We start from the raw sequence: 24,135 nt of genomic DNA on the forward strand, positions 1-24,135 counted from the left end.
GATGACCCTTTATTGTAGTAGTCATCCTTATGTAGTTTCTCCATATGTAGTTTGGCCAGGCACAGAAAATGACGGGGCAGCTGCATTTGTGCATCTGTTGTAGAAAAGAGGGCACGTCAGCAGGCATTAGCTTGCAAATTAAACCCACTGCAGTCCCCTGTTTTACAGCCTTTAAAAATGCAAGAGCCTTGTCCTTTTCAATCTGGCCCAGTCCTATTGTATTAGCTCTTCTGGCCCTTAATTCTTTAGGTTACCTGTTATGGTAGGTATTCAACAAATGTTTGACATTTGACTGATTTCTTTCCTGTTATATCTTCTGAAACTATTTCTAGGAATGTAAAAAGGCAGCAAACCAAATGCACCTTCTAAGTTTGTTCATTTTCAAACAGCAGGGCCCTTGTATCCCAGCCTAGTGCCCCCCAGACAGCTTGACCTTCAGTTTCTTTCCACCAGCTCCAGCCAATATGGCCAATTGTGAGAACTGCTGCAAGTTGAAATCCAAAGCATCTGGAGGCCACGGGATGGGGAAAAGCTGTTTTAGATCTGAGCAATCCAATGAACACCTGACTTGCTTTTGGATTTGCCTATGTGTAACTAAATGTTGGTGGGAAAATAATATTAACTAGCTCTATGCATGAACACTGTAACTTAATTGTCCAGTAGTGGAAAAATGTAGAGATTTCACAGATGAAACTGTTTAAAACAGAACATGTAATTGAAGTTTAGGTGGAGGGCTCAAAATTAAGTACAGAAATAAATCCAGATGTGCCTGGAAGACAGATTTGAGAACTGTTGTTCACCAAAAACATGATACTGTAATTAACATTAATATAATTTTCCCTGTCTTTCAATTATAGATTCATGATGCTTCTAAATACTGAACAGATTGCTTTAATTGGACAAGTATTTGAGTCATATATTTTGGAATACCACAAAAATGACCTATTACAGATTTTAAGAGAAAAGGATGCTGCTGCTCATTACCCAGTTATAGTTGATGCTCTGACACTTTTTGAAACCAACATGGAAATTGGTGAATATTTTAATGCATTTCCCAGTGAAGTGCTCCCCATATTTGATAATGCATTGCGCAGGGCAGCCGTGACACTTTCCCAGTCTATTTCTCAAGCTCATGACTTCATCATTAAGCAGCATCTTCATGCCAGAATATCAGGTAAGGCTAATGTCATGAAATGGCATGCCTATGTTTGGGTTCTATTGCTCAATAACTTCTTCTTAAAAATGATTAATGATTCTAGTAGGGGTGAGGAACGTGTGCCCCTCTGGGACTACAATTTCTGCCAACCTTACCCATTGGTCATGCTAACTGGGGCTAGTGGAAAATGAAGTCCAACACTTACAAGGCCATTGGCTGCCCATCCTGAATTATGCAGTGCCAAAAAAAGTGTGAAGGGAGATTGGATGTGTTGCTTAAGTGAGTAAGGTATGGATTTGCTACAAAGAAACAAACACATTTCCATCTTTCCCTCTCTCTGAGGTGTTTCCTAGTAAATTTCACCAACTCCTAGATTTTACAAACTTTTTCCCACTGGTGTGATTGAGTTATAGTTTATTTTCTGATCCTAATATGCTTATTATCTAGTCCATGATCTCACTATTTTCTCTCTGCTTGACTGTATTCTTTCCTTGGTGGCTTCCATATCTCTCATCTTGCATAGTGTTTAACAAACAGCGGAGCAAGGCCGCCCTTGATTTTCCAAATGCATAAATTGTACTTTGAAATCCCAATTGCTTTCTTGTCTGATGCTTTGTCTGACAATCATGCCAAAAAGATGTGCAGTAGCTCATTGAAGCTCTGTAGCTGTACTTTAAGAAGGTCATCGAGTTTAGGTCTATTCATAGAAAATAGATGCTGCAGGCTAAATTGTAGGAAAACACAATTTAATACTCTCAGTTTTTGTTAAGAATATAATAGATCCAAATTTACATAAATACAGAATAATTTTTAGTACACACCACTCTAGGTTCTAAGTGATGGAGGAGGATTTAGCTTTTTTAAAAACAGCTTGTTTTGTGATCTACTGTTATATTAAAATTCCATCAATCATTTTCCTCTTGTAGGAACCTATATATGCTGAAGAATACAGGGAACTGTAGGAATTCAGCACTGGAATGCACATCTGCATTTGTTTGCTGTCTTAAAGTGTTTTATTCTTGTTAGACACATGTACTTATGTTTGCCATATTTTAGCCAATTACACATTCATAGCTCTTTCTATGTCATATCCAGTGAATCTTTTTATTTAAGTTTTGGACAAAGACATACAGGTAGAAAATGCTTCAGCAGGCACATCTGATGTAATTTATATGAAATAGTACCTGTTGGGTTAGTTGATAAATACACAAAGGTAAACAGAACAGTTTGGCAAATGTAAGTTCCAGTAAGCTCAATGGTGCTTGCTTCTGAATAGATGTATTTAGGATGGATTGCACTGGCATGGCTCTTTCTTTTGAAATTGACTTTTACTCAGTGAATTATATGAAGCAAATGATACCTTGCATGTACAAAACATGTATTCAATTGTTTTCCTGAAAGTTACTATTTTTGGTCTCTCTTGCATGAGTGGGTCAGAAATGGCCCACTGAATTCAGTGGCATTTTTGGCCAGGTTGGACTGCAGCCCAAGTTGCAACCAACAACTGTGTGTGTGCCGTCTCTGTTCAGAGAATGCATTGCTACCTTGTACTGCATAATAATAGATCATTCAGAGTGGGTGGGATAATCAACAATGTAATCAAAGGAACTGTTCTTATAAGTGGTGTGGTAAATGTTTTCTGTGTTCCAATTTACCAGGTTTACCTGTCTGTCCAGAGCTAACCAGAGAACACATACCAAAAACTAGAGATGTAGGACACTTCCTTTCAGTTACTGGCACTGTTATTCGTACCAGCCTGACAAAGGTGCTGGAGTTTGAACGGGATTACATCTGTAACAAGTGCAAGCGTGTTTTTGTGGTCAAGGCCGACTTTGAACAGTACTATGCATTCTGCCGTCCGTCGGCCTGCCCTAATGAAGAAGGCTGCAACTCCTCTAAGTTCACTTGCCTGTCTGGAACATCCCATGCGCCAAACAGTTGCAGAGACTATCAAGAAATCAAGATACAAGAGCAGGTTTCAAACATATTTGAGTTAAAATTAGGAATTTTCTGGGACCTGAAAGTGATGAGGGGATTAATGGATAAATGTTAGGCGCAATGAAAGATCATTTCCCCTTTTGACATTGGTTCTGTGTCATGCAATTTAATTTCTGGATAACTGGCAGAGAGAAGTAGAACATGGTTTAGTGGTGTGGTCCATTACTGCCCATCTATCTCAGAGCTGCAGAATTATGACCATACAGTAGGGCTCATATAAGCTGACTAAACAAATAAATAAATGGGTTCTCTGAACTGGTATCTGCCATAGCCAATATACTAACCAGGATGCAAAAGTAGGCAACATTTATTGCTTTACTATTCTACCTGTACAATATCCTATTACATTAACAGCCACTATGAGACTGTACTGAATCCTCTCCAGAGGCCCAAAGGGGTACCACAATTACCAAAACACTTAGTGGGCTTGATCCAGCTTCTTTTCCATGGACAGGAGTATTTCCTGGGCAGAGTCAGTTCAGAATGCTCTTTCTGACGGGAAGAAGTGATCTTTGCCGATTGTTCCTGCTTCTGCCACCTCCCTTTCCCACTGTTCTAGTGGGACCCTGTGCTGTATCCCCCAGTTTTAGTGGAAGTCCAACCCATCAGAACAGGAAGGGAGAGGGGCATAGGGGACTGCAGCTAGAGGGAGGACGGATGAAAACGGTTGCCTTCAATCCCCCATCAGGACCCTGCTCCAGGATCAGAAGCCTCAGTACAGTTTGCAATCTGATGTTACAGTTTTTCTTCCCTTTGCATAATTGCGACATTTATAATAGCTTGCTAATGTGCAGCATACTTTTATGAAGACATTGATATGGAGACTGATATCACAATACATGATACTGAGGTATAAGAGCAAACTGCCAATCAGGTGGCCGTTAAGTTTATTCCTAACCCCCCTACCCAGCCATCGTTGCCGTAATGGTCCAGCCAGTATCTCATTGCCGCTCTATCTTGTTCTAATTGATTTAATGTATCAAAGAACCTTCCTGTTGTAACAGTCCGTGTCTAATTAAGGCTGCAATTCTGTACAGGGTGATTAAGGAGTAAGCCCCATTGAACACAGTGGGACTTACTACTGAGAAAACTTGCCTAGGGTTAGGCTGCACATAGTTTGGGAAAGTGCTTTTGTAGTACTTGTTCAAATCTGATTCAGATAGAGACTAGATGAAAGCAGAGTTGCAAACAGGCACTTGTCTGGTCTCCTGCATGTAGATAAAAATCCTTTTAGATAACCCAGCAAGAAAGCTTTTTAATAATTGGCCACAACTAGCCAACACAGTTGTGTAGCAGAGGACTGTCTGGTAATTTCTGCAAGGCTCTAGACTCAACTTTGGAGCATTGTTTATCTTGAAACCAAACAAATATGGTTCTCATTGTTGTCTAGGTTCAAAGACTATCTGTTGGAAGCATCCCTCGTTCTATGATGGTTGTCCTAGAAGATGACTTAGTTGACAGTTGCAAATCTGGTGAGCATTGGCAGATTTTCTTTTGAAAATACTTTCTTTTTAGGGGAGACCATTTTTTAAGAGAGGCTTATGTTTTACTAAAGTGTTGCAATTGAGGTTCTTGCCTGATAGTATACAGGTGTATGCCATCTTGTTTTGTTGGTGCTGAAATCAATGTGTGGTCATACAGTGGGGAAATGTCATCACCTTATGCCAAAACATCAACTCATATAACTTCTCCATTTCAAGTTTCCAGGTTGCAAGAGACTATTCCGAGATAATGTTGTGGGCTCCAGAGTACATCTTAGGCCAGGGCGGTCCAACTTTTGGTACCTCGAGGGCCACATGAGGACTTCAACACAGAACCTGGGCCACACAATGAATTACATTTTCATATCGTAAATAGAAGTGTTCGCAAAATATTTATTTTATTTAATATATACAATTAATATATTTAGCCACTAAACAAGGGAGAAAACCCTTGCTTGATTTTAAGACGATTTTAGGACTAATCGAATGACAGCCCACGCTGCAGGGATCACAAGCAGCTCCTCCTCAGACCACAGCCCAAGCACAATGACCACCCTCTTCCCTGTTTCTCCCACCCAGAGACTCTCCCATGTGAAGCCCCCCAAGTCCCCCCTCCTCCTCGGACCTGGCACACTGAGCCCCCTGTACTTGAGCCATGAACTCTTCCCAGCACGCCCTGCCCACTCCTACTCCTGAGCCCCTTTGTGCTTGGCAGCTGGAGCAGCATGGGGCATGCCAGGGCAAGTTCTTACAAGGCCACCAGCCCAGCCCACTCTCCTTCTGAACGTCCAGGAGAAAGCAGGATGGGCTGGCAGCCTCGGGAGAGCTTGCCACAATTATGCCTGCGCCATCACTGGAACCCAAGTGGGGAAGAATGGGGGGTGGGCTCTGAGTGGCAAGAGGGCTGCAGAACAAGGCCTCGGGCTGCATGCAACCCATAGATCACATATCCCCCCCCCCCCCCCCGCATCCTCCTCCATGCTAAAACATGTTCCCAGGATTTGGATCCATCTGTTAAGACTAGTAACACATTATCTTTCCAGTTGTTTGTTCATATTCTTTGTGCTACTATATAGGATAAAGGAGAAAAGCATCCTTGTATGCAGCATTTTAATGCCCTTAGACACACTCTTTGAATCACCTTTTATAGGCATCCATGGAAATCCCGCTTTTCCAACCTCTGTACAAGTGAAGCTTCTGGTTTTGGTGGTGCGCTTTATCTTAGTGAGTTCCCAAGAAGCAGAAATATGTCTGTGTATCTTAATAGGGTTCCAATATTGACATGATTAAGCAAACCTGTTAATTGAGTAAAGTTCAGTGGCTTGATTAAAAATGAACTGTTAATTAATCTTGAGCTACCCCTAAAATAAGGATGTGATGTTCCAGAAGTTTTGGCATACAATTCCCATCCGTGTTCACCAGGAAAATCAATGGTGAGAGATGTTGGAAACGGTAGGCCAAAACATGTAAGATAGCCACAAGCCCACTAGCTACCCCAAGCCAACTTTTTTCTGTCAGGATTTCTGGTTTGAGCCTCACTACTCTCATCAAAAGGACGGAAGTTTCATTTCCTGAGGGGCTTGGGGTTTGAAAGAAGCATCAGAATGTGACTCTTCTGAACTTCTTGTAGAACTCAAGAGAGTTCTGGTCCACACACTTCAGGTGCCTGGCCCATCAGTCGTTTTAAGGTGTCCCATCACCTGGTGGGAGAGATGTCTGGTGGGAGACAGCGGTGCTCCAGCAGCAGGGAAAAGACAGAATTGTGCTCCAGTCCTTTCTCCACCTTGTTATCTTGGCTGAGAAATGGAAGAATCAATATATGTGCAGTATTTAACATGAGGGAGCGTCATACTTTTAGACTGTCGTATATGGCAATATGATCGTGACCGCTCCTGTTTTCATCCTCAGGTGATGACATAACAGTTTATGGAGTAGTCATGCAGAGGTGGAAGCCCTTTTGCCAGGAATCACGCTGCAATGTAGAGATTGTCTTGAAAGCTAACTATATTCATGTAAACAACGAGCAGATGGCAGGAGTTAAAATTGATGAGGAGGTCCGCAAGGAGTTTGAAGAGTTTTGGGAAAAGCATAAGACTGATCCTTTAGCAGGTATGCAAAAGGGATAAAATAGCCAGTAGATTAAGGAACTGCTGATAGCGATATTGTGATTATAACCAACACACTGCCACCATCTTTTGAACTGTATTTCTTGCTGATTCACCTGGTTTTGCAGCAGGGAAAGGGTTCAACCATTGCCCCTCTCGGGCAGTATCTAGGAAGATAGCTCATTAAGAGCGTCTGCAGTGTTTTCTCTCATAGGGCCTTTCTGCACTATCAGTTGTTGGCTTGACAAATGCACATTTAATTCATATTTCCTGCATGCTGTCAGCAAGCCTTTCTTCTCAGGAGCAATTTGGTTGTGAGTCTAGAATTAAAAGCACTAAAACATGCGACTAAAAAAACTGCAATGCTTTCTCCAAATAACAAATTCATAACCAATTCTTCGCAAGTTCTGTACTGAATGGAGGCATGAAAATGACAGAGGCGCCTTCAATTAAATGAAAAGAGCTTTTGCATATTATTGAAGAGCTTTTCTTTCATCGCGCTCTCGTGCTTTCCATGTCGTGAGCCTTTTTCCATTATGTTATTTTCAGTCTGCTTAGACTGCTGCACATTCCCCAGTTAAATAGTTTATGTATGAGGAATGCCTATGCAGTCAGCAAGTCTTTCTCCTCCACCAACTTCATTTTGATGTGACGTGATGATTGAAATGTAAAGAACATTAATGGAGAAAGTCTGTCCTCTACTAAGCTCCGTTGCACAATTTTTGCTTTGCTACAGTGGGGTTTATGCAGAGTTTCTGCGCACTTAAATAATAGTGCAGAAAAGCTCGTTTGTTGATTAGCCTCTCTACGCACTTGAATATCCCTCATTAAACTGAAATATCTAAGCTGCTTGTCGTGTTTAATGCAATTGTCTTCATGATGCTATACACTTGGTTCTTTTAAAAGAAGGGGACAAATTTGTTATGAAGCAACCTATAATCTCTTTCTCCTAGAACATTTCTGCTAATATAAAGTAGGAATATTCTAGACCAACCGAGGGGTGACCACTGTTGTCTTGGCCATGTCCTCCATTGGAATGCAGGTTTGGGTGGAGGGAATACGGGGCTTCCCAGTTTGCGATGAGGCCTGTGTAGCTTCTGACCACAAAGTTGAATACAGCTCACCACCAGCCACATATTGTGCCCTCAAATGTTTGACAGTTCACCTATTTTTGCACTCCCAGACAAACCACAAGAAACGGGAGACATAATAGCTACATATTCCTTGGGGCTGTGGATCACAGTTTGTATGGGTCTGATCTAGGGCCTGCTAAAAGAACAGATTCTGATACAGCCACTGCAAGCAAAACCTGTGCTTGGCAGTACCAGAATAAGGTCCTGACTTAGGACCTCCTTCCCTTTTCCCCAGCCCCTGCATAATAAGGGATGAGCAGAATCAGCAGAATGATTAAGATGTCCTTTTGTGGTCATGAAGACTAATGCAAAGCTGCACTGAATGTAATTGAGAGCGGAATATGGATAGGGGCTTTTTGGACAGCATTTTACAGCTTCTGTGCTACACATCTGTGCCTGGGTTGCATCAGTGCCTGCTGATTCGTGGGCCTAGAGTCCCAGTCTCTTCCATTGCTCTGAATCTGTATCATTGCAAAATATTGCCATTTTCCAATAATGTTGTAGAAAGAGCTATGCTTACATTGTTTCAAACTCACAGGAAACTGGGTGCAATTTCCTTGAGTCTGTATTAAGTCACCAGATCATATTTGACTTTGCATAGCTGCTGGGAAAAAGCAGCCTTCCTGCCATGTTTACAATTTAAAAGCATGACATCAAAAACACAGTGGCCTACTGATTTGCCATATAATAGGGCATGTTGGGCATCTTTGCATTCAGGTTTGTATTTGTAAAAGGGTAGGAATCTCCCATTGCTCCAGCTAGCATGGTAAATAGTTAGAGATGGTGGAAGCTGGACAGAGTCTGGAAGGCCACAGACTGCCTTACCTGCCTTTAAAAGCACTCTTGTGAAATATGGCTAATGGGCAGCATGCAGCTAGAGAAGGCTGACTGGAGATCCAGGAGGGACACACAGACTCCTGCTCCCTACAATACCCTGGTGTACTGCTTTGGTGAATGCTGGTGGGGTTGCTCAGGAGTAGGGTAAATGGGTTACTATAGAGTCCTGCAAGAATCTCTCTCTGCATGGTCACTGGGTCCCATAAGTCAATCACTGTTCCTCCTCTTTTTAGTTACACAAAGTTAGCCCATTTTAATGCTTTTTCATATTAATTTTCTGCAATAGAAATGCAATGAATGTAAAGTCGCTCTGTATTTGTATATTCTTGCTTCAGGGCAGAACTGACCTGTTTTAGAGATAAAAGGTGTTTTCTTTTGTCCAGCCATGGAGGTTGAGTTTTGCATTGCTAAAAGTGACAGGATGTACCATGGAAAATTTGGTCTCTGGTGCACTACAAGAATCAGTCTATCAGGAGGTAGAATTCGTTCTGCTATATCTCTCTGCCCGAAAAATCAGCATGAAGGGATAGTGCAGAAAGGGGCAGAAAAGGGGACATGAAAGAAAATACTAAAACGAGTGACAAGAGTTGCTTCGGTCTTATCAGAAAAATGAAGGCAAGCTAGGTTTATGCTTAACATGCAGTATGTGGTGTTTAGTTTAATGTCATAGTAACTTTTAACTGATGGAGCAAACCATGTCCATCCAAGTTGATGGATTGGAAAGGCATATCAGCTTGAAAGTAGCTAGAAAGTTAGTTTTTTTGTTATTTCTTCAATCAGAGTAGCATGTGCATTCAATATGCCCATAAAACTTTCATCTACGAAGACAGGCCCATTCTTTTCAATGGAGAAACTGGATTAGTGCAATCATTATTCCACTGAAATGAATATAGAAAACTTTTGTTGGTGGGGAACTCTTCACATGCAACAAAGCTCCCAATGCCATATCCAGTTTCCCAAAGCCATAGCTTCATCCATGAGGGCTACTACTGAAGTGTACTGAAGTCAGTACAAACAGTGGACAGAATGATGTGAATTGTAGTGCATAATTCAATAATACATCTAATTTATAAAGCATTTTGTGCTTTTGAATCCCTCTTGCAAAGCATTGAATCTGGCCTTTTTCCTTCTAGCATCATGTAAGACCACTCCACATAAAATGGAGCTTAAAAAGAAGCCACATCTGATTTTTTAAAAGCCACTGACTGTAATTATCTCTCACTTACACCAAAGATAACAGATGATCAGTAAACTGTAAGCAGCTCACTTGGAAACTGCATGTGTCATCAGTGCTAACTTTTTTGGCTAGTACAAGTAGTCCCCAGATTACAGTTAATCTGTACTTACAAATGTGCAGACTGCCATAACCCTTGTAGAAATACCTCTAGAGAAAAGTTGTGAACATTTTTAGGGAACTACGCAACAGCATTGGCGATGTGTCATCAGTGGCCATGTAGTTCCCTAGAGATATTCATGGCTTCTTGTAGAAAGAGAGAGGTTCACTAGAGACAGTCATAGCTATCTCTAGAAACTACATGACGTATCACGAGGACACTGCAATGTGTTTGGTGAGCATCATCAGTGGCAGCCTGGTTCCCTAGAGATATAGTAATCATGCTTTTTTCCCACGCTGTCAGCTCAAGTATACCCAGGCCAGTGAGTTCTGGGGCGTGTGTAGGGCCTCAAGGATGAAACATTGCCATGGCAAAACAGTTTCTGGAAAGGGCAGAAGCAGAGATGCCCAGATGATGATGATAGAAACAGTCATCATCATCATCATCATCATCAATACTGTATACCTACACACATACATGCATACATACAGATTCTCTCTCTAGCTTACTCTTCAGTATCTGAAGTTACTTTATTATTACTGTATTATTCTCATTATTACAGTGTTGTATTGTGTTTAAGAAGTTTTAGTGAATATGGAAGTGTTTAAGTGTTTTGCATGCATAGAAAGGTAAAATATATACACAGACAAACATTTGGCTTACTCATGTGATCTGACTTGCATAGAAATTCAACCTAAAGATGTTCTCAGGAATGTAACTCATCTGTAACCTAAGGAGTACCTGTATACTTACTTTCTCTCTCCCCCTCACCCCGTCCCCCCACAACCTTTCCAGGGAGGAATGCAATTTTAGCCAGCTTGTGCCCTCAGATTTTTGGGTTGTATGTCGTGAAGCTGGCTGTAGCCATGGTGCTCGCAGGAGGCGTGGAGAGAACAGATGCTGCAGGCACCCGCGTTAGAGGTTAGTATATTAAACTCCATTCTTCATCACTATACTCATAAGACAGTAGCCTGAAATGCAGCAGCAAAAGAGCTACTATCAGATTATTTTTCCTCCTTTGGTAAAGTCACCCTGTTCAAAGCCTTCATGTAAAGTTGAAAGTTGTATCCTCCCTCTATTCAAAGTGGTTTTGATTCATGTTGTACAAGACAAAGAATAAATTAAAACAGCCACAAACAAAATTCAGACAAAAAGAAAAAATATGACCTGCGCTTTACCACATTTAAAATTAAAATATGCTTTATAATAATGAAAAGAAAATACATATACTCTTAAATAATACATCAATAATATTTTCTCACAATGCAGCCAATAACAAACGACGTTGTGCTGCAACTTAGACTATATCGTTCCAATGTGTAATAAATAACTGCATTTCTCAATCAACTATTTTGTTACTTTCTAAGGACACAATCCTATGCAAGTTTAGCTGGGCTATGCTGGAAGTTTTAGGGCTTTTTTCTGCCTAAAAATGCTTAGAATTGTGCAGTGCAATTCTGAGTTATACTTTGAGGTTAGTGCCCTCTGCCTATTCCAGCAAAAGCCAGGCAAAGCAAGGGAAGGACAGAGACAATTTTGGCTCCATTCCTGCATTTACATTGTAAGTAGCATCTAGGCAAGCCTCTGAAAACACCTGCTTCTACTACTGGTAGGCAGTGTCTGAGAACAAAGATCCAAAAAGGAAATTGTAAAAGCAAGCTTTCCCTTTTTGGCTTTGTCACCATGAACCATGCACATCCACCACAAACAAAAGAAAAATGGGGAGAAGGCAATGGAGAAGAAAACTGAAGCAACAGAAAGAATCATACAAGGGGCCACTGGGTCTAAACTTAGTGTAAGGGAATGAGGCTTGTGCATCTCAGGACGCAATACCAAAGCTCATAAAGCTTTGGATTTAAATCTGGATGAGGGTTAATAATGCAATAACAGGGTCAATAACAGAGGTCCTGATAGTGAGTGATTTGGCTGTTCAGTTGGATGGTATTCAACCTGTTCTGGATGGGGTTGCACTCCCCCTAAAAGACAAGGTTCATAGTTTGGGGGTGCTGCTGGGTCCAGAATGGTTATTTGAGGCGCAGGTGGGCTCAATGGCATGGACCATCAACTTAGGCTTTATTTATTTATTTTGTGTGGCAATGGCACAACTAGCCAGGAAGTCTGCAGTGCTAATGCAAAGTAGTTTGGCTGCCTGAGATTGCTAGCTCTTCCGTTTGCGCTCGCGCACTATCCACAGCGCTCCACGGGGTGAGCCAGCTTTGTGCACACAAAGCAGCTAGTGCTGTATCAGCGTCCTCCAGTCTCCCTCCACTGCCAGTGCTGCTGCTACTGCTGCAGGTTGGATGCCGCAGGGCTGGTCCTCACACTTTCCATGCAGGTCTCTAGGCTGATAAGATCAACTTAGGCTGATATACCAACCACGACCCTATTTGGACACAGGCCTAGCCACGGTAATCCACGCTCTGGTAACCTCTTGTTTGGACTACTGCAATGTGCCGTACGTGGATCTGTGTTTGAAAACAGTCTGGAGAATTCAGCTGATCTAAAGCAGAGCCACAAGGTGGTTAATGGGAACTGGCTCATGAGAAATTACTGCATCAGGCCTCTTTCAGTTGCACTAGCTCCCAGTTGAAGATGAGGCCCAAGCCAGAGTGCTAGTATTAACATTGAAGCCCTAAACGGCTTGTGGCCAGGTTATCTGAAGGAACACCTAGTCCCATGTGTACCTATCGTGGTGTTAAGGACGCCTTCTGGGGCACTTCTCTGGGAGCCCCCTCCTTTTCCTTTTGGTGTCAGGTGAAAACCTTTTTATTTTCCCAATGTTTTAACAATTAACTTTTAATACAGGCAGTCCCTGGGTTACAAATGAGTTCTGTTCCTAAGAAAACAGAAATTCATCTTTAAGTCAAATGTGTATGTAAGTCAGATCACATATACTCTGCCCTCCACATTCATGGGGTTTAGGGCACAGGGCCCCTAGGAAAGTGGAAAAAACATGAATATATCTACCCCGCCCCAGCTCACCAGTGCCGCCTCTTTGCAGCAAGCAAGCAAGAACAGATTTCCTTCTCTGGGTGGGAAGAGCAGGAAGGCATGCTTTGGAAGCCTTCGCTCGCTCACTCTCTGGTGATGCTTTGGAGGCTTTCCCTCTCTCCCCTCTCACTTCCTCCCTTTCTGCAGTGATGTCAATTTCCTGCAGTATTTTTTTTTTAAAGATAATAGGCCTTACGGCTGTTTGTTCATCAGTACAAATTGTTCATAACTCAGATGTTCATAACTTGGGGACTGCCTGTACTACATTTTATGATGTATTGCTGCTATACCTCTCCACTGATTTGATTGAAATTCAAATTTTACTGTTTGTTTCATATGTTGTTTCTCTGGTTTTTTGTATATATGTGTTTAACTTTTTTTAACCTCCCAGGGAGCCTTTAGCTATAGGGCAGTAAAAAAAAATGAAATAATCTTGCCACCTAAACTATCTATCTAAAAATGTATAGCTTTTATATCCTGCTCTTCACAGTACCTCATTTGTGATATTGTTTGCTGCAGGTGCTTTAAGTAAATAAATATTCCTGATTACTATTATAAACCTTTACTAAGATTAATTTGTCCAGGAAATTAGTAACATACTAAAAGAGGTTCAAACCAGGCATGGAAAAAAAAAGTATGACTAATAGCCCATAATTTTTATTGATCTGATTTAATTCTAGCCTTTTCCTTTCTTAGCTGTCTGCACATTTTGCTAAGACCTAGTACTGTAAACTTTTAGCAAACCGCTTTTCTTTGTGCTGTTGAAGGGCAAAACTAATGACATGTGAAATGGTACGTGTTACCACTGGAGTAGGTAGTCAAAATCCTAAGAGGCTTTGTTTATGGGCTTATATATCACTAGAGTGTCATTCTTGTAGAAGGCTATTAAGGCAAGATTTTCTGAAACACAGGCTATTCATTCTACATTTTTATCAGGTAGCTATTTTTCCATTTAGAAAACACAAGTTAGTACATGTTCTTCTTGCATAATATCAAAAAGATGGGAAAACTGTAATAGTTTAACAGAGGTCAATGCATTCTCTTTCCCATGTTAACGATGAAGCTAAAAAAATGTTATCAACACAAATATTATAATTATTCTAATAATGAATTTCAAACAACCTGTCACTATACCTAAGAAAAATACGATCCTTACTCAACAAAACCTTAGTATTTCAATTACTGGACTTGACATAAATTGGATATTGCATGTTGGTATACCTGTAGATGGATGTCATGTAAGATCCAGAGTTAGTCATGACTAAGTTTTGCAATCAATCCATTCAATTACATTAATTCTTGACCCTACAGTGTACTTAACTTAAATCAAAATGTACATTTTTTTAAAAAAAGTTACATTTGTGTTTCCTTGTAAGGTGAATCACATCTTTTGCTGGTTGGAGATCCTGGAACAGGGAAATCTCAATTTCTGAAATATGCAGCAAAGATTACACCACGATCGGTACTTACCGCAGGAATTGGATCTACAAGAGCAGGTAACTGAAATAAGCTGGTGAGAACCAAGTTCCTCACCCAGTACCTGGTGCCAGACTAGTAATTTTTTGACATGGGTTTCAGTGGAAGGTGGAGCAGTGAATACATTTCAGAACATCTCTCTGTTATCCAGACACCTGCGTTTTGCTGGTCACCATCCCCTTTGTCAAGTCCTCACTGGTTTGAGACCCTACCTTCCATTTATAACTCTATTTTCCCTTCCCTTGTGTTATTTCTGGACTTCCACAGTCATTCTGCAAAGCATTTGCCCCCAATTCTACAAGCCAGAACACCCATCAACTAGGTCTTTTTCCCACTGTGCAACTGATACCATCTATTCTGTGCACCCCATCTCTTCCTTGGCTGAAGACAGGGATGGGGGAAAGGGCAAGTGCTGAGGCAGTAGCCACTCTTGGTAGGTTATCCCTTTTCCCCACAAAGCATTTCATTCCTAGTTCTGAGGTTGGACCCTGGAAAGTCCATGCCCATCAAACACAACTGCGATAGATGCACTGGTAGCCTGATACAGTAAAAAGCATTGTTTCCTGTAATTTTTCAAGGATTCCAGCCCAGGTTGGGTTTGCTTTTTGGAAGGACCTAAGTATTATGCATGTTTTCTGGTGTCCAACATAGCTTGCTAGGTCCCACAGCCAGCTATCATTTCTGTGTATACGTAGTCACTCATACTGGGATCTTTTATTGCATTAATGGCATCTAAGAAATTCTAATTTAGTTCTGCACTCTGTGCAACCAGCCAAACACACTACACTATTCACATCTGGTGACCCTCGGGGGACTCTATAAACCTCTACTTTGGAGCACCTGCAAGGATTTGTCACTTAGCAGGAAGTCATGATTTATGTAAAACATTCACATCTACTGCTTGATAAGGAATACTGTAGTGTTTGTGGAGTTAGAATACGGCAATCATCCTGCAAGGAACTGCACTTATGGACATTTATGGCTTGCTTCTCTTCAATATCTTCCCATGGTAGCACTCCATGCCACTCAGGTTAAGGGAGAAGGGTCCCTTAAGGGTCCTGCCATAAGGCACACTGAGCATCTTGTCTCAGGCAGTGAATGGGGGACTGAAATGAAGATGCCACCACCTGCTCAAGCCACCATGTAGTTGCTATGTTAGAACTAACACCACCTTTCTAACAATGGCTGTCACTTCATAACCAGTGGCTACCTGGGGCCAGGGTAATCCCATGCCATATGACTGGTTCTCCACTGCTGGGCAGAGGTTCTACAGTTAGGCCTCTGCCCAGGCAGCCCGGTGGGTCACTTTCCCTTTCCAAGTGGAGCCACCACAAAGCAAGCCCAGTAGTTGCCCACGTGCAGCGATGCAAGCCAGCAGCTACAGCTCCAGGCAGGACAATGGCCAGAATGGAAGCCCTGCAGGATGTCCTGTCCATGGCAGTCCTGCTCAGCTCTTCCAAGTTCAAGGCTATGGCTTTCTTTATGGAGTCACTCCGTCTCACATTTGGAGGCCTTATAGAAGACTCTCCAAGGCTTGCGCACCATGAGTGGCTTCCCTGCAGCTCTCACACATGCCAGCTGTTGGCAGCAGTGGCGCTGCATGGCAGGTGGTGTGCTGGCTTGGGGCAACCCTGCCACCACATGCATGCATACAGGCCTCCTTGCAGATCATGCCATGCTCCCTGCTTTCCAAGCAGGGGCCAGTCTTACAGACGTGTTGAAAAATCTGCCTATTATTAGCAGCTAAAAAGATGTAACTTCCCATCCTCCCCCGCTGCTGTATTTACATCTAGGGGAAAGGAATCATGCATACCATAACAGCAAATTAAATTAATATGAACCAAAGAAAAACTCAGAAAATTACTTAAAAATAGGTTTATTTATACATCCACTCAAATACTTTTTCCTTATAAACTTTCTACAGGGAATGGGATTTTTTTTCAAAACAAGATTTGCACATTGTTGAGTATGTAGTTCCAACGAAGCAAGTTCTGATGATGGGTGTTTGTGTGTGTGTCTACAGCATAACACGTACATAGCACTGAAGGGGAGGCTGTCACATGCAGTCCATATGAGATTCTAACATGACATTTAGGGAGTTTTCTGATGTTGACCACCCTTTTGAAGCAGAAGGCAGTGCGTCTGTAGAAAGGAGTGACTGAAGATTTGGGTTGCTGCTCTCTGCATCTGTCAGTTTTTCAGTGTTGTCCTCCCAGTTGATGTGGAATCTTGTGACCCTGGGGTTAGATGCCAAAATATTCCTTTGGAGCTAGAAGGAAAACAAGGGCACTCGTTCATTAACATGTGGAATTAGACACTGGGTACCTAAAACCCTCTTATAATTTCAGTAGCTGCCGATATTCTAAACACTGCTGTCCTTGTAGCTCTATCGAATTGAAGGTTAAGAACAGATGTGGACAAATTGTTAGAACAGTTTAAAAGCCAGAATTCAGAATAGGTCCATTCTTCCCCTCAGCTCTGCTCTGTGATGCAGTTAAAAAGGAACTAATTTGTACAGATATGGTTAGAATAGAGAGAAATATGGGTGGTCCAGTCCAGTGCAGGTATTCACCCCAAAAGATTTCCCCTGGGAGTGCTGCCTTTCCCTGTTCCTGGATAAAATACACACACACACCTGCTAACCATTGCCCTCTAGTCCCGTTACTTTTTTTTTTCCACTGTCGATTCAGACTTTTCACTTAGTGTTAAATTGCCTTGGCTATTTTAGTTTGTGGTTTAGATCTTCGTACCCCTAATACCAGACATAATGGCAGCTTTAGGCTGTAATTCATGGGTTAACTGACCAATGGTTTGCAGGAATGTGTGCAAAGTATGAGCAGCTTCCGGTTTCCAGGAATTACCTGCATATATGGCATTCATATGTTGTTTTTCGTGATGTCCAAATGTGGGCCTAACCATTAACCCACCAATTGTTGCCAGAAGCCATGGTTGTTGTCTAAACAGGGTCAAAAAGTAAACAGACTACAGCAGCCTTCCCCAACCCAGTACCCTCGTTGTGTTGGACTGCAGCCTTTTAAGAATTATGGGAGTTGCAGTCCAACATATCTAGCAGGCAACAGATTAAGGAATGTTGGATTACTCTGTTCCACCATTCCAACACCAGGTACAGACAACTGTTAAACAAATACGAAATAATTTTGTGCAGTTACTTAAAGGTGACCTTATTTTCTCAATAATTACTTGGTGACAGAACATATTATTTCCCAAACTGACATAACATTTCATAACTGTGTTAACAGTTAGATGGAAAAAGTGTTTCCACCATAGTGTCTACACTTTACTTGATAAAACTTATTTTCACAAGTTACATGTAGCTTTACTGTTTGAATGTCAACACATGTCATTTTGAATGAAACCAAGCAGTAGAACCAATGTGCTCTTGCTTGAAGCAAGCAGAATAAAATTAATACAGGAAGATTAACTGTTCTGACAGATACGGACATTTGAATTTTGCCAGCTGAAATATTCAGTTAATGGCAATGCTTGGGAGGACTTCATTACAGCTAAATGAAGTTTTAGTCCTCAGCTAAAACTTAAAAAATGAAAAACTTAAGCCTGCGTGAAAATCTTATTCTGAAGCCTAGAAAACAGGCATCTTAATCATAGTTTATTATTGATAGTTTATATACATGCAGACACTTCTTTTATAAAACGAACACTAACCAGTATACAGATAGTTTTAAAACAGAAAGCACAATATCTTAGTAGTTGGGACAGTCTGTGCTTACTCTGCAAAAGAAACATGAGTCTTTACATATGTTCAGTGTCACTTTTTCATACATTTCTCAGCTGAACCCAGCATTAACACACAGGCCCTGGGGCTGATCACTAACACAAACTAAACTTTGGCTGTATTATAATCAGAATCACACTTTCCCTAGAAAGCTGGGGAAGACCAGTTCAGGAGGCCGTGAAATGAGAGACAAAAGGTCTGTCCCAAAGTAGATTCTGGAGGGCTTTCATTCATAGGATTTCCTAACTTGGAGAAGCCTTGAAAGCACATAACATCAACAGGTCCCATGAGCCCAAGCACAGAGCAGGTGCAAAATATTGGCACAATCAGGGACAGATACACCAAGAAGTGAGGAAGAGCATGCCTCTAGGTGCATGTGAACTGGTATGTGGACCAAGTTCAGCAGCCCTTTTATGCAAACAGCACTGCTGTGGGGTTAGAGGAACACATTTGTCAAGTGTTCTTTTTCAACAAAATAGTTTTTGGATGGGGGTGTGGACGGTTGCCATTCTTAGAAAAATAGGAGTCGGTAACTCTTGCCAATCAATTCCAAATCACCAAAACAGCTACTCATATGTCCTGATCTATCTTCTGCCCAGCCCCCTAAAGGGGAAAACGAAGTTGTCATAACAACCGATAACTAAAGAGGAAGCAAAAAATAGTTGATAATCCAAGAACACCTCCTATCAATTGACAGGATTCTTTCCCTCTTAGAATTCTTGGAACAAGGCATTTAATTTTTGTTTACGTAAGTGTGACTTGCTAATCATTTTGAGTTCTTTTGATACTTCAGTTAAAGTAAATTTAAAAATAGGCAAGCAGAATGGATGGGAGTTTGCTTGCTCTTCTCCTCTCTCTTCTGAGTCTGCAATACTCCTGGAAAGTTTACTTCGGAGGGTCTCCAAGCCCTCTGTAGCAAATTTTGTGGATACTCAGGGAGGAGGAGGAATCACTCCCTCTTGATGGAGCAATAGAAGCAGTGGAATCAGTTCACTGGATTGCACCCAGTGGTACCTACCTTAGAAAAGTCTGGCTTTACTGGAGGGTTTTCTCTCAGCTCTGTTTCAGTATATTCATTGTTTACATAATAGCCAACTCTAATAAATTCTTGACCTCTATAGGTGCAGGTGATTAACACAACTGTTACTCCTACAGCATCTGCATCAGGAATAAGTCCTGGATTAGGAGCATCTGCCTGCAACAACAACAACAAAGTTAGAATGAGATTAACTAAAACTCTCCCACCATTTGTTTTAAAGGAAAGAAGCTATTATGCATGTCTAATTAGAGCATTATGGTATTGTTCAACTCCCTCAAGTAGAGAAGCCAGTACAAATATACATCCAGAGAAACAGATATTTCAAGGTTCAACAGAACTATCCAATTGTTTTGACTCCTCAATTATTCTCTAAAGACAATCTTTTACTACTGTGAGGACTTCAAGTTTGTTTCAAAAGTAGACAATGGCCAAAATAAATACCTGAGGGCAAAGATCACCCAATAGTGGCTTACTTAAGCAGTGTTCCTGTCTGTTGAAACAGTGAACATCACTATTCTAGATCCAGTGCAAGATAAGCAAACCAGTACACTCGCATTATTTATATTTGTACTATATTTTTGAGCATTTCTTGGCCTTACAGGGCCCTAGTACATATCAGTGATAAATATAAAATAGTAAAAAACAAAATAGCTATGTACTCAAAATGACCCAAACATCACAGAATTTAGGGGGTTAGACTGACATGTTTTTCCAAGTATCTCCTAAATAGATACCCTACTTTAAAAGTTTAGGATGGTTAGATGGCTTTATGGGGAAGGAAGTCCTGAAACTTAAGCACCTCCACTGAGACAATCCTGCATGCTGCCAACCAATTGCATATCAAGGGGTGGAGGGATTTACAGGGGGGCCTCCTCTGAAGATCTTAATGGGTGAGCAGGCATAAACAAATTAACCAGATTGTACCCTGGATTGGATAAAGGCAGCTTATAGATATGCTTTTGTGAGTATTCTCTCTCTTCTAACACACATCCCTAAACACATCAAAGTAAGGCAGCTTCTAATTGATAAGTTACACCAATTTATACCAATTTATTCCATATACCAATTTCCTTGTCTTCTGTTGCTAGAACATTTTCTTCTTTAGCATCTCTCTCTGTTCTGCAGCCAGATCACTTACTGTTTTTATGCTGTGTGGGTGTGTGCACACACCCACACGTTTCTGATCTAAAATCAACATGTGGAAAATGACGGATGCTGAAGCTCAGGCTAAAGCTTGGATTTGCTACCCTCTTTAAACACAGAACAACCCTGAACTTCAATTGCATCTGACATCAGGATTTGTGACTAGAATTTTTAAGAGCAGCATCTAAAGATAAACACATAGCAATATATAGTATAGTATTTTAAGAAAGACTTACCTGAAATACAAACATGTGCCTTCCTGCGGGAACAGGACCCACCAAAACAGAATCTAAAACTTGATCATATTCTTCACTTTCTGCTGAGCCCACATAGATAATTTTCCATTCCAAATCTGCATCAGAAGAAGAACACTTAAATGAAGTAGCATTAAGTACTTTGGGTTAAGAAATGCAACAATTCACCAGAATTGCACCCAACAACCTCACTCCCCTGGTCTCACACCAAAGGAAAATTGAGAAAGTGATCTTAACCACAATTATTGAAAATTACTAGTACTTAATGAAAATTACTGTAATTTTCAGAGGAGGTGCATTTATTTTTATGACAGGCACCAATGTCCAACAATTTCATGTTACTCTAAGGAACTGTAGGAGCCTGTTCAATTACTGCTTAATTTTCTAGTATCTGGTGGCATGAAGTGCGCTCAGGTAATTCACTTGGGGAGGAGCCACTGTTGAGGCTTGTCATCAGAAGTTGTCTGCCTGCCCTGGTTTTGGGAGGGAAAGCACTGCTGACTTCACTACCGGCACAGCATATCCCAATGTATAGCAGGGGAGGAAGAGGTCCCAAAGAATGGGCAGTAATTTACGAGAGAGTTCCCCAAATTGTATAATGCTCTGAAAGGAAAATGGCACACGGAAGCTATGCATGCATTAAAAAGTACCTTTCCTGATACTTTCCAAGCGATACCAAGGGAGAGAAACGTGTGTAATGTCCAGCTCTACGTTAGCATTCTTACTATGCATATGACTAACAATAATACGCCTTCCGCCGAATCGTAGCTTAAAGGAGGCTCCAAGCCCCGGACGGAGAGAAACCACGTAACTTGCGGATGCCCGCCCGCCTTCTCTGCACCGCTCAAACGCGGCTCGCCTCCCACCCCCCTCGCCCCCCCCCCCCCCATTTCGAAACGTGCGAGCGCTGCCCCGTTACGCCCCCCCCCCCCCCCCGTACGCGCCCCGGCAGCCCCGGATCGCCACAATGCTGGCAACATGGCTGCTCCCAGCACTCAAACAAGTTCCTTGCAACTTAACGGGGCTTCCCCCTGAAAAGCGACCCGCGCGGCGGAAGACCCCGCCGCGCTCCCGCCCGCCTCCCTTCGCTCCCCCCCGCGGAGGCGGCACTCCGGGGAGCAGCTAGCCGCGCCACCCCTCAGCCTCCAGCCCTCCCACTTCGTGCAGCCGGCGGCGGAGGAGCCGGAGGAAGAGCAGCTGCTCGGCGGCGGCGGCACTAGCAGGCCTTGGCAAAGTTTGAGCCTGCAAAGCCCCCCGAAAGGGCTGGCCCCGCGCTCGGGAAGCCCCTCGCCCCGGGCCGAGCCGAGCGGCGCTCACCTTCGGACAGGTCCTCTATGCACTCGAAGGTGATTTCGAACTGGAACGGGTTGTAGAAGGGAGACGGGTTGTCCAGCACCACGACGTTGTTCACCTGAACCTTTGCCATGTTTGGCGGCGGGCAGGGGGAGGGGGGAGCCGCGAACAATAGTGGCGGCGCGTCCCTGCAGCCCCAGAAAGTCCCGCGGGCTCTCCCCGTGCAGCGGGCGACCCCCAGCGCCGGCGGAGGAGCTCGCGGGGAGTTGGGAAACTTTCTCTCTCGCCCCCCGCTCCTGCTCGCTCGCCCCTTTGCGTGTTTTTACACCACCAAGCCGCGCTCCACACGGTTTTGCAGCTTTCCTGCGAACACTCAACTACAAGCCCATTCTGCTCGGCTAAGTGGCAGCGCCAGCGCGGATTGGCTGCACCCTGAGCTATGACCCTCCTCCTCGCCGCCGAGGCTTCCCTGACAGAGCAAGATGGGCTTCCGTGGCTGGAACCGACTGGGAAATATTAGCTGGTGCTCCACCTGCTGGACCAGAGCAGGGCGAAGGGTTTCGAGAGGCGCCCCAGAGGTGCTTGCGGAGAGTGCGGCGGGGAAGAAGTGGCTGCAGGGCCATCTTGGCGGGGAGCCACAGGGAGGAGGCGAGGAGAGGCGGAAGGAGGAGTGCTTCGAAAGGGATTTGCTTTGAGGTGTTTTGCGTGCCTCGTGATTCCTTAACAGTGTTGGCCTTCGGGTGTTGCTTTATGTTGTGTAATTTTTGAACTGCACTGGTAGCATTGTGTCCCACAGTGGCTTTTCCCCTAGCAAAAATTACCTCTGCACCAGGATCACCCCGCAAGAGGCACTTCTGTAGGTCTGCGGATCCTTTGGTGTACAAGGCATGTTGTGGAGAGCTGCATTAGGTAGGGTACAAAAAGGGGTGTCCTGCCTTTGGCTAGTGCAAAGCAGCCATTGCGTGCATCCCATTTACTTTTGTTCTAAGGGCTGGATAGTATTCCATGAGATAACAGGCCCAGCCCAGTGAAATTAATTGTTGTTTAGTCGCAAAGTCGTGCCTGACCCATCACAACCCCATGGACTACATTCCTACAAGCTCTCCTGTCCTCCGCCATCACTCGGAGTGCCTAATTGTGCCTTAGTCTAACAGAAGTCACTGGGGCTTCAAGTGTTTTGACATTTGAAAGTTGAAATGTCCCCTTGCACCAGATGAGAAGATGGGACACGGAGGAGAAGCTGACAGCATGTTGCTGCTGGAGTGGATTTGATGCTTGCATTGCCCAGGTTCAGCTCTTCCACGGGCAGAGTAAGTGGTAGCCTCAGACAGAAGATGCCTGGGGACAGTAGCAAGGTGTTGAAGGAAAGAGCAATGCACCATGTGGCTTGCCCTGCCGCCGGTAAACTAACTTGATGCCTTCAGATCCAGCTGAGGACCAAGGTGGAGAAAGATTCAGTCGTCAGTCTAGTTAGGTTTTGGACATAGGATGGGAGAGGGCACCATCACATCCTTTGCCTCAGGCAGCAAAATGCTCTGGGCCACCTTGTGTACCACTTTACACCAAAACTGGGGGTGTGAGTCATACACTATCCATAAGGGTGTGGGAGCCATTGGGGTGTGGTTGCTCTCATGTAATTCCAGTAACCTCCAAAGGAAGCCAATTAAGTGGCCTGACAAGATGGTTACTTTCCACACCTGCATTGCCCCATTATTACATGGATTCCCCATAGCATATGTGGTGTTGCTGTAGCTCCCCCATCGTTGATGCACTGATTGCAAAGCCTTCCTTTTTACTCACAGAAGCCCAGGGAGAAGATGTGCAGGGTTCCATCTTGTGTATGTTATGGAATATCACAGATATCAGATTTAGGCCAAAAGTAGGTACCGTATGAAAAGAGACCATGCAGGCACCCTGCCTTCTTCCAGTCTTTACCTTTAGAAAGATGGACGTACATTGCTGGTGAGGCACTTCCTGGTTTCTCCCCCAATTTTCCCTCTTGCTCATGCTTCAAGTAGGCTGCCTACCTTTCAAAAATTAATGTCTGCAGGTATGTTTAGCAATTATCATCATTATTTTGTTAATTAAAATGTTTTCCACATAGATTTTGTGTGGGGATTGATAAAGATGTTCCTTTGTCA

General features: G+C 42.9%; 2 protein-coding genes across 3 annotated transcripts in view; one reads left to right on the forward strand and one right to left on the reverse strand.

Moving 5' to 3' along the window:
* Positions 1–864: 864 nt before the first annotated feature.
* The window catches only part of MCM9 (minichromosome maintenance 9 homologous recombination repair factor), a 34,921-nt gene continuing 11,650 nt past the window's right edge, over positions 865–24,135 (forward strand). The window contains exons 1-6 of the mRNA XM_044425766.1: positions 865–1,174; positions 2,815–3,131; positions 4,545–4,626; positions 6,544–6,744; positions 10,840–10,965; positions 14,412–14,531. Coding sequence (XP_044281701.1) covers positions 865–1,174; positions 2,815–3,131; positions 4,545–4,626; positions 6,544–6,744; positions 10,840–10,965; positions 14,412–14,531 — 1,156 coding nt within the window. The remainder of the gene's footprint in view (positions 1,175–2,814; positions 3,132–4,544; positions 4,627–6,543; positions 6,745–10,839; positions 10,966–14,411; positions 14,532–24,135) is intronic.
* On the reverse strand, positions 16,372–22,402 carry ASF1A (anti-silencing function 1A histone chaperone). 2 transcript variants are annotated; one of them, XM_044425780.1, is made up of 4 exons: positions 22,019–22,402; positions 20,684–20,799; positions 19,284–19,460; positions 16,372–16,780 (listed from the first exon to the last, which is right to left on the reverse strand). In XM_044425780.1, the coding sequence occupies exons 1-4, from the start codon at positions 22,125–22,127 to the stop codon at positions 16,568–16,570; spliced, it is 615 nt and encodes a 204-aa protein (XP_044281715.1). In that variant the 5' UTR covers positions 22,128–22,402; the 3' UTR covers positions 16,372–16,567. The 2 variants fall into 2 exon arrangements, with proteins under 2 accessions (XP_044281715.1, XP_044281724.1); XM_044425789.1 differs by lacking the exon at positions 22,019–22,402 and adding an exon at positions 21,352–21,480.

This window comes from Varanus komodoensis, unplaced genomic scaffold (assembly GCF_004798865.1).
Source record: "Varanus komodoensis strain SLA01 unplaced genomic scaffold, ASM479886v1 scaffold1, whole genome shotgun sequence".
NCBI classification, from domain to species: Eukaryota; Metazoa; Chordata; class Lepidosauria; order Squamata; family Varanidae; genus Varanus; species Varanus komodoensis.